This window comes from Fusarium tjaetaba (assembly GCF_013396195.1).
Source record: "Fusarium tjaetaba strain NRRL 66243 chromosome Unknown NRRL66243_c0000163, whole genome shotgun sequence".
Taxonomy (NCBI): Eukaryota; Fungi; Ascomycota; class Sordariomycetes; order Hypocreales; family Nectriaceae; genus Fusarium; species Fusarium tjaetaba.
Genome location: NW_023501359.1, coordinates 40,335 through 53,384, shown reverse-complemented (window position 1 = coordinate 53,384; position 13,050 = coordinate 40,335). Strand labels below are relative to the sequence as shown.

The window sequence follows — 13,050 nt, the reverse complement described above, 5'->3', positions numbered from 1 at the left end:
TCCCCGCAGCGCTAGGCTCAGAGCAGAGCTTCAGCAGGCGCCATTAGACCTGTGAATATCGACCATTGGCGATAGCTCTCTGAGGACAGCTCGACTGGTTTCAGCTCTCGCAAACGTGTTTGGCATTCGAGATCGACAATGGCTTGTCATGAGGCTTCTGTACGTGAATAATACATGTAACTGCATTGTTTCCGACTCATGCCTCTGTACCTTATCTCTATACTACCATGCCTCGAGAGTCTTGGTAGATGTGGCTACCTACTCAGCTACTACAGCCACACAGGGGCCCGGCTCCCTCGAATGTGGCTCCAGCTCCAAACAAAACGACACTAAACCTTCAGGTACACGGACAACTTAACCCCTTTTCTGCCCTTGATCTCCAAATTGCTACGCACTACTTGAAACACGCGGTTCTAGACCATGAAACTTTTCCTTCTACTTTATCGTGTCGTGTTTATTACCGCTGGGGTACCTTGTCCAACCCAACCATTGACCTTGATATAGGGTATCTCAATTCCAACATATATATACCTTACTCATGATAACATCATTGACTTTTGGTGCTGCAATCCCAGACGAGACTATAAGTCCTATCGACCCCGAGACTGCAAGTAATCTGCCCATTGTCGAAAACCAGCAATCCAATGCGGAACGCCTTCAGGTTTTGCCAACTCGTTCAGTGACGCCCTGCGAGGAGATTCCCGCGTCAACCAGTTGTGACCTTGGGCGTCCAACACATCAGCCATTGACGCCGATATAATGGTCTGTACCTGTCCATCCACCAAGGAAAATTCTTGAAGTGCCTGCATCGCCTCACTCCATCGAGATAATGCAACCTCAAAATCCGATCTGATGTGCGACAGCTTTGCCAAGATGACGTATACTCGGAGTCTTTCGTACTTCAGAAGACTAGCCCGAGACTCGATGCTGACGCATATCTTTTCTGCCTCTTCGTAGCGTTCCTGGGCGAAAAGAGCCTCTGACAAAGCCAATTCAAGAAGCGATTTGCCAGTCAAAGGGTCAGGCCTCTCAGTACGCCGTATAATCTCGTCACGAAGATAACCCTCACCTATCATAGGCTCGTCAAGTTCTCTTAAAGCATCGGCTAAATCACATGTCAGATCCCGTAGATCCTCATCAAAGACGAGCTGACTCGGTTTCTGCGACACTTCGTGTGCTATCTCCAGCAACTTTAGAGATTCATCGAAGTTGCCCTGTAGACGCTTGACCCTTCCCAGCAGTGAGTGTTTACGGAAACTGAGGATCTCTTCCAGAGGCGAAGGCTCATCGCCAAGCGGGTTCCAATCCTCCAATAGCCTCTGCGCAGTTGACAGATCCGCCACTTGGATTGAGTTTAGGGAACGTTGGATAATAGCGACCCCAACCTCACAGCTTATGCGCTTGTTCACAGCGGCTGCAGGGTCATTGATTATGAAGTCCTCAAGACTTTCTGTCGCCTCATCCATGTTTCCACTGAGACGTCCCAGGACTGCTTTGGTTTGGCCAATGCAGAGGCGGAGGTGTGTATCCCTCAAGCGCCCAGCAGCCAATTCTGCCTGGCCAATAGCGAAGTACTTCCACGCCATGTCTGGAAACCGGAAAGCTTCAATGAGTGTGAGCATGAAGTCGGTTCTGGTGGCTGTAGGCAGCTCATCGAAACAGTCGTGGAATGCCTCAGCAACATGATGCAGATGCGGTAAGAATGATTTAACCACGGGTTCTCTTGTGTAGTGTCAGCGGTTCAAGCTCGCTGGATATTGATTTCAGACTCACGGGAACTCGATGTACTTCCAGGGTATGGCTCTGTATGCCACAATCAAAGCCTGTTGCCGCCAGAACGGGAGCGCATCTGGAGCAAGGCTTCGGTGGACTCTCGCTGACATATCTTCATTCAAATGATACGTCTCATCTGGATACTTGAGAAGAGCTGCCAATTGACATAGTTCACGAAAGGCTCGTGTAAGTCGTTGGTCATCTGCCAGTATGTCGATCAGCCACGAGGCCAGGCCAACTTTGGTCGCGTCAACAAGCTCAACTTCTCCCTCGATCGTCCATCGTTTCCGAGGTGTTGACCCCCGTGTAAATAGCTCCGGGGGAATTTTCTCGCATGGCGAAAAGAATGAGAGCAGGACTAATAGGACACTGGCATCTTCGGACCGGGTGGAGCTCTCGTCAAACAGAGACTGAGAGGCAGCCTCAAGGGCAGAGTTTCTCCATTCTGTCAACTCCATCGATAATGACTTATATGAGGTTCAAAGCTGCGCTGAGGAATTGTCTCGGCATCTCATTTCATGAAGGAGAGGAGGGATGTATTCGACAGCTGTGTCGACGACGGAGAAGCGTTGTACTGAGAGCCCAGTCCAGTTTTGCAGGTGTTTTTACTTTTTCTCACTGGAAGAATCTTGTTTGGCATTTAACCAGACTTTGCCATCAATGAGGCTATTGATAAGACCCCCTGATAGACTTGACAGGTCTGGACTCTGGATCGCGGTTTTGAATGCCGAATACCGGTGGTGTGTTGAAAGATACTATGCCAGCCTGGGTTGTAGGTCGGGGAAAACGGCGAATGCTCCGTGGTAGACGATAAACGTCATTTAGGGTATTGCGGGGTATCCAGATTCAGATGCAGATGCTAACCGACATTGTGCGTGGAGTTGTGGAAGTAATCCGAAGGAACACACACGATAAGCCAAAGATTGGGCATTTCAAGTTGATGGCTTATATCTCAATCATGGCCTAAAGCGGTAGCCCTCCAGGGTTTGATATGACCACCAAGGTAGCCAGCCGTTGAAGAATCGAATTACGGGAGAAACCTGTCACAGATAGAGGCAGATTATCTTTAGACACTTCTTGCAGAAACCAGTGTCTACTAACTTACACTCTGGACGGTGCGTGTCATCACGGCATGTAACTCAGGATATAACCAATTAACATCATGAAATATTGGCCAATAGTATCGGTATCTCAACCATCAACTAAGCCACAGAAGCTCTTGTACATTAACTGACTGTTCAAGTATAGTCCCAAATAGCTTATCCCGGATATGATATTTGTTGACTACTATAGGTTTAACGACTTAAACAAGTATAGTGCTTGTTCAACGGAAGAAGTTGGCGCAAGATATTGCCATGTCGTGAGCCAAAGCACCTATTGATCGAGACTGTTGCATACGATGTCCTGGCCTTCAAGTACTGTTTGATTTCAGAAGAACAAATAACGGGTTTTTAAGACGCCAGCTACTAGAATAGCCAAAGTTCGTTAATTCTCATGGAAATAGGCCTACTAGCAAAGTCGAAATAAAGTTGTCGCCAAAGTTGAGGTGATCGCGGTAGACACCTAAAACTACCCGGAACAACAATTTGCCGACCAAAGCTTCGCGTCGCCAGAACACCCCGAAATTTCCAAAGTCGCCTGCCTTTCACTAGCAGCTCCATCAGCCTTTTCCCTCTTTCTCAGCGCGTCCTCCTCATAATGGCAGCCGTAACAACCAACGGCGATGCCGCCGCCAATGCTCTCGACGACATTAAGCCTCCCGCTGGAGTAGTCCTCCCTCCTCGCGAGATTCGAAACGTTCTTGAAAAGACAGCCGGCTACGTAGCGCGAAACGGCGCCGTCTTCGAAGATCGCATTCGCGAAAAGGAACGATCAAACCCGAAATTCAGCTTTCTCAACCCTTCCGATGCCTACCATCCCTTCTACGAATGGCGACTAGATGAGGTCAGGAGCGGACGTGGTACAGCGATTGCTGCTGGTCGCGTGGGCGAACCTGCGGCCGAGGCTCCCAAGCCTCAGGGACCCCCGAAGCCTGCCGATTACCTGTTCTCCGCGCGAACGCCTCGCATCAACCGAAAGGATCTGGATGTGATTCAACTATCGGCTCTCTTTGTAGCAAAGAATGGACGACAGTTTATGACACAGTTGGCTCAGCGCGAAGCTGGTAACCCACAATTCGGTTTCCTCATCCCTAATCACACTCTCCACAACTTCTTCCAACATATTATCGACCAATATACAACTTTATTACGTGCAAGTGGTCTCGGTGGAGAAGGCGGCAAGCTTCAAGAAGAGCGCATAAAGGAGCTCGAAGCCAACATAAACGATAAGTTCCTTGTGTTGAACCGCGCCAAGCAACGAGCCGAATATGCCAAATACGTCGAATCAGAAAAACAGAAGAAGGAGGAGGAAGAGGTCAAGGCCAAGGAAGAGTTTGCGATGATCGACTGGGGCGACTTCGTTGTTGTCGAGACAATCACTTTCAACGAGGCCGATGAGCACGCCAACCTCCCACCTCCCACCAACCTGTCCGATCTTCAGTACGCCTCGCTTGAAGACCGCAACAATGCGTCTATCAGTGCCAGCCTCAGAATTGAGGAAGCCATGCCTGACGAGGACACGACCTACAACGCATACCCCAATCAACCCGCCCCCTATCCCATCGCCCCTCAACAGCCAGCCTACCAACCCGCTCAAATGCCCCCTCCTGTGCAGCCGTACTCCCCTGTTCCACAAGCGCAACCACAGCCACCGCAGCGATCAGCCCAAGAGGAAGAAGAGGAGCGCCGTATTCAAGAACGTGCAGAGCAACAAGCACGAAAGCAACAGGCTACTGCTGAAGCACGTGGTGGTGCTCCTCCGATGAAGATCAAGGAGAACTACGTGCCTCGTGCCGCACAGAAGGCTGCCAACAGACTGGGTGCCCAGACAGCGCTATGCCCCAACTGTAAACAGCAAATCCCTATGAATGAGCTTGAGGCTCACATGCGAAGTAAGTGCTCCATCCTTGCATTTCATTCAGTCAGAATGCTAACCTCCTTTTAGTCGAACTTCTCGATCCTCGCTGGAAAGAACAGAAGGCCAAGGCCGACACACGCTATGCATCCTCCAACACCATGCATGTCGATGTCGCAAACAACCTCAAGCGACTTGCCAGCCAGCGCAGCGACGTTTTCGATCCTGTCACTGGACAGGCCATTTCTGAGGATGAGCTAGCGCGCCGAAAGAAGGCTGCCATTCACAGCTACGATGGCGCCATGGATGCCAAGAGCCAAGCACAGCTGGGTCATATGCAGAACGTTAACGTCGAAGATCAGATCCGCGCTATTCACCAAAAGTTCGCTGACAAGAAGTGAGGAACTCGGTCGATGGGCAGATTGTACCCGATCGGAGACGACGAAGACGAAGAAGTAGAGAAACAGGCCAGCCCCTCAAGGGAGCATGGCGTTCTCGTGTACACGGATCATGTGTAAAACTACATGTCGCGGTAGGCGTTGTAGGTTGAGGCCCCAAGGTGAGGCACATCTGGCGCATGGCGTTTCGTTAATCATATGGGCTTATACTTGTTTGATGCAGCTGAGAATGTCTGGGGTAGTAGATTGGCTGATAATTGGGTGAATGGGCTGCCAGGAGACGAACGGTAACGTACACCTTCAACTACGGCCGTACCATGTTATGTTATGTCATGTCATGTCGCAAGACAGACAGACAGACCATTGACCATGCTCATGATGGGCAAATGCTTGAATCAGAAGTAAAGATGTCCCGCGTCAACGCAGCTTGGATCGATACTATATAATGAAGCCTTCTAGACTGTCGCTCTGAAGCTCTTAAGGAGCACCTCAGAGCCCTACTACTTGAATATAAAACAATGTGATCAATTCTTCCGCAATATCCAATACTCACATGGATGTAAAATGAACCAATGTTGTCTCAGAAATACATCAGCCACTATATTTAAGTCTCATGCTTATTTATTGGTTGGATATCTCCGTCTTCGTTCTGACTTGTACGATGCAATGTCGTAACGCTCATGGTTACACAAACAAATCATCAATCAACAAAACGGAGCCCGAGTGACCCGAAACAGGCTTTAATACCCGACAATGCACATATTCTTGAACAGTCATATCACTGACCAAGGAAACGACAAAAAGGTACTTATGATTACCCTGGTCCTCCACCAGTTGCTCAAGTACCCCGCCGCCCTATCCTGTCCTGGTTCCCCCACCTCCACTTTCTTTCCACTCTCTTCCACTTCTACCTCCGACCTCATTCATCTCATGCGACAGCCTGAACTCGAGTGAACATCACTCTCTCCACTCTATACAACATCACCACCAGCCTCAACCGCTTCCTTGCGCCGATAACCGACTGCGACATACACCTCTAGCTCTTAATATTTATACTTTAACGACTAAACTCTCTCCAACATCACCAAATATGGCGTCCGATCAGGACAACTCCGGCCTCGATGCGCCCGGCTCACAATTCCACCGACCAATCTTGCAATCTATGCCCGATACGCGACAGCAGAGCTTTGACGAGATCTACGGTCCTCCAGAGAACTTTTTAGAGATTGAGGTGCGCTCTCTTGTCCCTCATGCGCCATATCCGCGACCATACATCGTCAGACGGACAAGCAATACACGCAGGAAATGCTAAAAAGCGCCATATATAGGTCCGCAACCCAAGAACACATGGTATGGGCCGCCACATGTACACAGACTACGAGATCCTCTGCCGCACAAACATCCCCGCCTTCAAGCTTCGTCAGAGCAGCGTCCGTCGTCGATACTCCGACTTCGAGTACTTCCGCGACATCCTCGAGCGCGAGAGCGCCCGCGTTACTATCCCTCCTCTGCCCGGAAAGGTCTTCACCAACCGCTTCAGCGACGATGTTATCGAAGGTCGTCGCGCAGGCCTTGAGAAGTTCCTCAAGATCGTCGTCGGCCACCCCCTGCTGCAGACGGGGAGCAAGGTCCTGGCTGCCTTTGTCCAAGGTGAGTTTGTCGCCATGTCCATCTTTGCCATCATGATGTCTAGGTTGACACAGAATCGCAGACCCTAACTGGGATCGCAACGCTTGGTGACGCCTCCGTCTGATCTGGCCCTTCAAAGCCATGTCTTCTTCTCGCTCTCGCTCTCCATCTCCAACTTCAGCTCCGCGCCAACCTCGAAAGCTCCGTAAGCGGAATCCGGCTCTCAACCAGCGAGATGCCCTTCTCGACAACATGCCCTCCCCGTGACTCCATGGAAAGAGTCAAGGAAACGAAAAGAAAACGAAACGACAGGAGAGGGTGGAATGGGCGTTCCTCTTCATGTACATACTATTCTCTTTTTGTTTCATGTGGGAAAAGCAAACTCTGGTCCAGTCATTATGTTTTCAGTCCAAAGCTGTTCTTTCAACTTGCATCCCACACTGCATTCGAAGCTCTGGAACTCCCTTCTTTAGCTTGGGGCGTTGATGGGCTGATGGGCTATCTTGTATTCATATCATCTGCTCTGAATAACAAGAGTGATTCGACTCATGAGACCCAGACCATGAAGCTACAGCGCATTGCTTAGAACACAGTATCAAAGTCAGCAAAGTGGTTTAATGTTCATTCGTATTGGCTTCTAATCATCACCCCTCGGAGAGAGTTCCTTCTCAGGACGAGGATAAGTTTGTGACGATATCGCCAATGCGTGACGATATCCAAAAATAGAGGCGCCTCTCCTATTATACATAATCTCGTACATGGCCTTTGTGTGAGCGTGAGCATGAGCATGAGCATAAGCATGAGTGTAGGTGTTTACATTTCCCCCTCTACTGATCCATCCACTCGCCAAACGCCGAAAAATAAATACGCCTTAGCCACGCCATCCCCCTTTTTGTTAGTTTCTCGTAATTCTTCATGTCCCAGCTTCGTTTGAGGACCTCGGGTGTTGTACATTGATACAAGAGCGAGTAGTGTTTGTGAAGCTTTCAAAGCTTCATAGCGACTCGTGTCGGATAGTGTTACAGGACATCGATGAGCGGCTCGGTTCTAGGTAGCGCCCTAGTTTTTGATCGCTTTGTGTCGAATCAGTGCGTTGCTCATTCATGGAATGCTTTACGCAGGTGTATGGAACAGTCGAAGGATGCCTTCATACATGGCAAACATGATAGCGGCGCTAGGTACTGTTCGCATCAAGTGAGGTGTCAGACCTCCATACAGACCCATGACACCCTCTTCAAGCCAAACAAGCTTGAAGCATTGAACAAGGCCGGTGTATTTGGGCAGTCCATTCTCCATAGGCGCTTGTCGAAGTCGTGTTCGCGCAACCTATTTCAGACTCGTTAGTATTCTGTGAGGATTCTAATGAGTCAAACCGATGACGTACCTCGTGGGGATAGGCGATAACGGCGGCGACCAGCTTAGCGCTTCCAGCAGCGAAACCCTTTCCAGTCCAGTCGACAGTCTTATCCCACCAAGTCAGTTCACGACCACTGCGGACGATCGCGTTGTGTCTGCGAGCTAGAGATGCCTTCATTTGCTCGTAGAGCATCCATTGCATCGTCGACTCTACCACGCCGAGGTAACTAGCACTCATGCCACGGTAGAGACTTCGAATACCTTCGTCCCGAATAATTTGACGTATACAGTCGTAGCTGTTTCGATATTTGCGCATTTGCGCACCGCCAGCTGCAACATTCTTGTCCAGCTGTAACCGAGTCTTGATCATCCAGATGGGGTTTGTAGCCGTTGAGGTAATGACACCGGCTGCTACACCAGCCGATAGGTGGACCCATGGCGCTTCTACACCATTGTTGAAATGCTCAGATATTAAGCGTTTTCCATTGCCGTAGACATAGAAGTTGATGGATCGAGCTGGTACAACTCCAACTGAGGTAGGGCCAAGACCCTTGAAGAGTGCTCGCCAACCCTCATTCCGATATACTGAGCCGAGAATCTGGAGTGTGTCGTTCAGATGATATAGAGCAGCCCGGGCAGGGTTTAGTCGGCCAATGACTTGAGCTTGAGCTTCGCGTTGAGCTCGGATCTGGGCCTGGTAGAAATCGGATTGCAATCGAGTCTTCAACACATCGAGAGGGGCTGTAACTGCAGCGGCAGTCATACCTCCAACACTATGAACACAATCAAATCAGTCTCGTAGTTCCCCGCAAATTAGTCTTACGACAAGTTGTCGCAAGCTAGTTGAGGGCCATACGGAGGATTACATACCCGCCAGCAAACATGTGAACCCATGATTTAGCAAAGGGTAATGCCTTGACATTTCCCTGGATAGGGGTGTCGTCGGGAATTACATCGCCAGTCTCGCGTGACTGGATGAGTGCCGAGTGATCGATTGGTGAATGGGAATGATGGAATGGTTTCTCGTCGCCGCTCGACATGACGTGCGACGTAGGCTGATGGTGTGACATGGTAAGGTGCAGTTTTCAGGCGTGAAGTAAGAGGAGAGTCTTGATCTCCGTCAATGTTGCTTGTTCTGTTGCTTGTACTTGTTTCCTCAGTCGACTCGTCGTTGAATTTCGATTTTGCGCGGCACCGTCGGTGGATTAGCGCGGCCTGTACTGAACCCTGTCGGTCCCGTATAATTAAGAAAGCAGACGTAGTACGATCAACAGTGAGCGGTAAGACGAGGCCCGGGCAGTCGCCAAGTATTTGTTGAAGAAGAGGAATCGCCTCTGGTGATTGGAAAAAGATGGAGAATCTTTTTCATGAATCAGCGAAGCATTAGCAGCAGTGGCACCTCGTTAGCGGTAGAAGAGGTCATTAGTGCCTTATCTAATCGCATCCTGCCAAAACTTTTTTTCTACGGCTGCCACTGGATGAGATGCGTCTTGATTGGATCCGCAATGGAAGTGGCGCTGGCGGGTCTTCAAGGTACGTATTCTTTTCGACAGCAACTAAAGTGCCCTACCTGGTAGTGCCTTGTAAGTGGGTCAGAGGCTTCTACACGTAAAGCCGATTAAAGCCAAGATCAATATGACGAAACACTAATGGCAGCAGTTCTTTAAAAGTGGTGAGATGCCTGAAGCAGATTTTAAATGTCTTTGTATTCATCATATTCGTAAAACGTTGACTTCTTCTCGCACACTATTCTTCCTTGTCAAACCATTTCCATGTGTTGACTCTGACAAGTCGGCAAGGTACTTTCATGCGTAAAACGCCAACGGGGCTATTCTGACTGATGCAGTATCAGCTGGCTGAAGGATTCAACGAACCATCACTACCCCTATACGTACTGTTCGAAGGTGCTACCAGCGAACTCGCCAACCCCGTGGCATTTGATCCAGGTCCTAAAGTCTCGACCGAATGGTTGCCGTGATCCGACCGGGCTGATTGCCCCATACCAAAAGGGAGCCGATGTCGTTCTGCACTTAGATCGAATCGATGCATCGACGCAGTCGACGGCTCCATTGTACTAGGAAGGTGTCCATTGTCCCGACTAGGAGGTCTCGAACCCTCATCCGTACCGTATGCTCCCGGTGTTCTATCCCCAGACGTTCTGCCTGCTTCTTGCCTCTCTCCAAGTCGACTTGAATGCCCGTCTTTGGGGTCCAATGTGTCAGGAACTCGTCCACTGTCTGAGTGCCCATCAATATCCATTTCATCCCTGAGACCCATGTCTCGCTTGAGTTGTCGAAACTCATCATCTGTGACTGTTTTCCAACTGCATTTTGCATGCTTTTTCGTACATCCTGAGCATGCTGTCAAATGTTTAACGCATTCAACCCTTAGTCGCCGACACCGATCGCACGGTGGGTTGATCACATCCCCCTTGCCCAGCTGGTCAGTCCTTTGTGTAATCAGAGACCGGAAAGCTGTTTCGCGGCTGTCCATCACAGGCTGCACTGTTGTCTCTGCTGCGTGGCCACTGTATCTTGGGCCGTGCGCTTGAGAGTGGGTTACGCTGTGCGAAGGAGATGGTTGACTCAAAGTGGTTATAGGAATTCCTGTAACTGAAGTTGACCGAGATGGTGGCGGTGAAGCTGAGGCTGCGAGAAACTGCTGCAGCAAATCTGCATGTAAATCATAGCCGGCGCTGAAATTGGCCGTTCGATGTGAACTGCTACTGCCGGTACTGTTAGTGGGCTGATATCGTGACGGCGGTGTGTCCTGTGTGCTCCTGCGTCGACGAATATCCTGCTTCCTCTGCCCCAGCCGATGGTTGAGTATACGAGCTCTCGCCGCTACTTCGTCAGCCTTCTTGTACAGAATTGATGTTCTTTGTTCGAGAATATCCAAAGTCGCCAGTTCTGCCGTCTCATCCTCTTCGAGGGGGTGATCAAGGGGGAACCGATCCAAAGCGCCAGACCATACCAGACGCCAATCGTCCTCCATAATCTCCACCTGTGAGCCTTTGAGAACAAATTGGCAGCATCGGGTGCCATCCGCCTTTTGAACGAGGGTAAAATCCTTTGGGTTTGATCTCGCAAAACTGACTACATCCAGCCAACTTATAGGGTTGGAGAATGGCTGAAGCGGTGTCGTTTTGATTGGCCCGTCGAAAAACTTCTCAATGCCTCTCAAAAGTCTTGGGCCGGTAAGTTTAGCCCCAAGACTTGCTGCAAGACTCTCATGTCTGTCCAACACGGCTGATGTGCGTCAGTAAATGGTTTCCCATTAATGGTTTCGACGATTCTCTTGGCATCCTTACTCTCATATTCGCCAATCAGACCGATGATGTCGGCAAATGTGTCTGCGTCACCCTGTACGAGGCTCAAATGCGATGCATTTGATCTCGGGAGATAGTGGATGTAACCGGGAACGCCTTTGAGGTTGGGTTAGCATATCCTCCAAGCGAACAAGCTGTGCCAGAGCACCAAGACAGAAAAGCCGGATACAAAAGCAACAAGCATGTGCGTCCCTGGAGGAGTCGAGCTGAACGCTACTTCCGGCGAGGGGTCAAACCAAGAGCATTCGGCTTTTCAAGTGCCGTCTCGTTTTGCGCACGCCATCAGGCGACGCCATGCATTGAAGAATGTAAGAGACACGAAGATACATGCAAGTGTGCAACGACGGCGAGGTCAAGGCAAACAATGCAGTCTCGTATGTGGTGCTACAAACGAAACGTCTCAGGATTTGAGGCGACACAATATGGTGCAGCCCTTGACGGCTGTTGTCATACTAGACATACCTTGCTGAAGAGATGTAGGTGCGTGCTGAGCGCGACCTTGACCACCGGCATCATCGACATCACGCTTTCGTTTTGCAGGTTCCGAGTCGGAAGTATGGCCCATGATGGGTGATTGATGGGTGTAAATGTGGTATGTTGACCAAAGGGTCGAGATTGATAGACGAGCTTAGATGCCGTGTGCAGAATGAGGCGCTTACGCTTGACCAACAAACGTCCTAGCCGAGATTGAACCCTGAAATGCCCTGTGAAGCGAACAGATCTGCCTGGATTGCGCTAAAGAGGACGGAATAGGGAGACAGATATCAAAGCTTCTGAGAGAGGTTTGGCCGCAGGACGAATTAGAGTCAGGTGAGTGGCAATGTCGCGAAGGGATTGCGACGGGGATTCCAGTTGGCCGATTGAGTGAGTGATAGGAGAGAAGAGGAGAGAAGCGGCGAGAGAGAGAGGATGAGACAACGACAGCGGTTATTGGATATTCATGGCGACGGAGTGAAGCCAGAATAAGTTGACGATGGGTTGAGAGGATATGTCGATTTTGTAGTATTAGAGAGTCCGTCCCCCCAGATAGATACCTTAGATATGCAGGTAAATGGGCGCCAAGAGGAGAACAACTGTTGATTCTCCGTGGAGCAGGCTCAATTCTATTCCAGCACAGAAAATCCCTCGCGCAAAATAACGCAGCGAGCTACAACGGGTGACGTTGGCGTCCAAGCGGGTGAAGAGGAGGCTTCAAGAGTGAGAAAAAAGGAGATTGAAAGGGTTCCAATACTGGACGGGCTGGGGGAGAAGCACAAGGAAATACGGAAAAGAGACAAGAGGAGCCTTGGAGCAGGAAGAAAGTGCCGGGGAATCGGGACCATGTGGGGAAGAGTGCAGCGGAACGAGGTGCGAGGCCGATGGAAAGTGACAACGGTCGACTTGGTATTAATTGGAATGGATGGAGGGGATATGAATGGAGGGTACGTCAACACCAAAATCTCCGACTTGTAGCGCCTAAAAAGGGACGACGATAATTGATGATTCCTTTGAGGATGAAGTAATTTTTGAAAAGTTCAGATAAAAGAAGTAATGAGGTAGGCCAAGAGGATTTAAGGACAAAGAGCGGTGCGTAGTAGCATCAACCAATTCGAAACTGACAGACGAGACACA

General features: G+C 49.9%; 5 protein-coding genes across 5 annotated transcripts; 2 read left to right on the top strand and 3 right to left on the bottom strand.

Annotated features, from left to right (window-relative positions):
• Nucleotides 1-590: 590 nt before the first annotated feature.
• Nucleotides 591-2,231, bottom strand: FTJAE_7906 (uncharacterized protein; the record flags this gene model as incomplete). The annotated part of the gene is made up of 2 exons (XM_037354668.1): nt 591-1,722; nt 1,774-2,231. The coding sequence occupies 2 exons, from the start codon at nt 2,229-2,231 to the stop codon at nt 591-593; spliced, it is 1,590 nt and encodes a 529-aa protein (XP_037204994.1).
• A 1,240-nt stretch (nt 2,232-3,471) lies between these two features.
• FTJAE_7905 (spliceosome-associated protein) lies at nt 3,472-5,129 on the top strand (the record flags this gene model as incomplete). Its single annotated transcript, XM_037354667.1, has 2 exons — nt 3,472-4,765; nt 4,819-5,129. The coding sequence occupies 2 exons, from the start codon at nt 3,472-3,474 to the stop codon at nt 5,127-5,129; spliced, it is 1,605 nt and encodes a 534-aa protein (XP_037204993.1).
• A 1,087-nt stretch (nt 5,130-6,216) lies between these two features.
• On the top strand, nt 6,217-6,844 carry FTJAE_7904 (GRD19; the record flags this gene model as incomplete). Its single annotated transcript, XM_037354666.1, has 2 exons — nt 6,217-6,357; nt 6,455-6,844. The coding sequence occupies 2 exons, from the start codon at nt 6,217-6,219 to the stop codon at nt 6,842-6,844; spliced, it is 531 nt and encodes a 176-aa protein (XP_037204992.1).
• A 1,024-nt stretch (nt 6,845-7,868) lies between these two features.
• Nucleotides 7,869-9,181, bottom strand: FTJAE_7903 (mitochondrial carrier; the record flags this gene model as incomplete). The annotated part of the gene is made up of 3 exons (XM_037354665.1): nt 7,869-8,081; nt 8,140-8,884; nt 8,982-9,181. The coding sequence occupies 3 exons, from the start codon at nt 9,179-9,181 to the stop codon at nt 7,869-7,871; spliced, it is 1,158 nt and encodes a 385-aa protein (XP_037204991.1).
• A 676-nt stretch (nt 9,182-9,857) lies between these two features.
• FTJAE_7902 (uncharacterized protein) lies at nt 9,858-12,004 on the bottom strand (the record flags this gene model as incomplete). Its single annotated transcript, XM_037354664.1, has 6 exons — nt 9,858-9,948; nt 10,007-10,185; nt 10,238-10,471; nt 10,536-11,359; nt 11,422-11,535; nt 11,902-12,004. 6 exons carry the CDS (start codon nt 12,002-12,004, stop codon nt 9,858-9,860), a joined length of 1,545 nt encoding a protein of 514 aa, XP_037204990.1.
• Between the last annotated feature and the right edge of the window lie 1,046 nt (nt 12,005-13,050).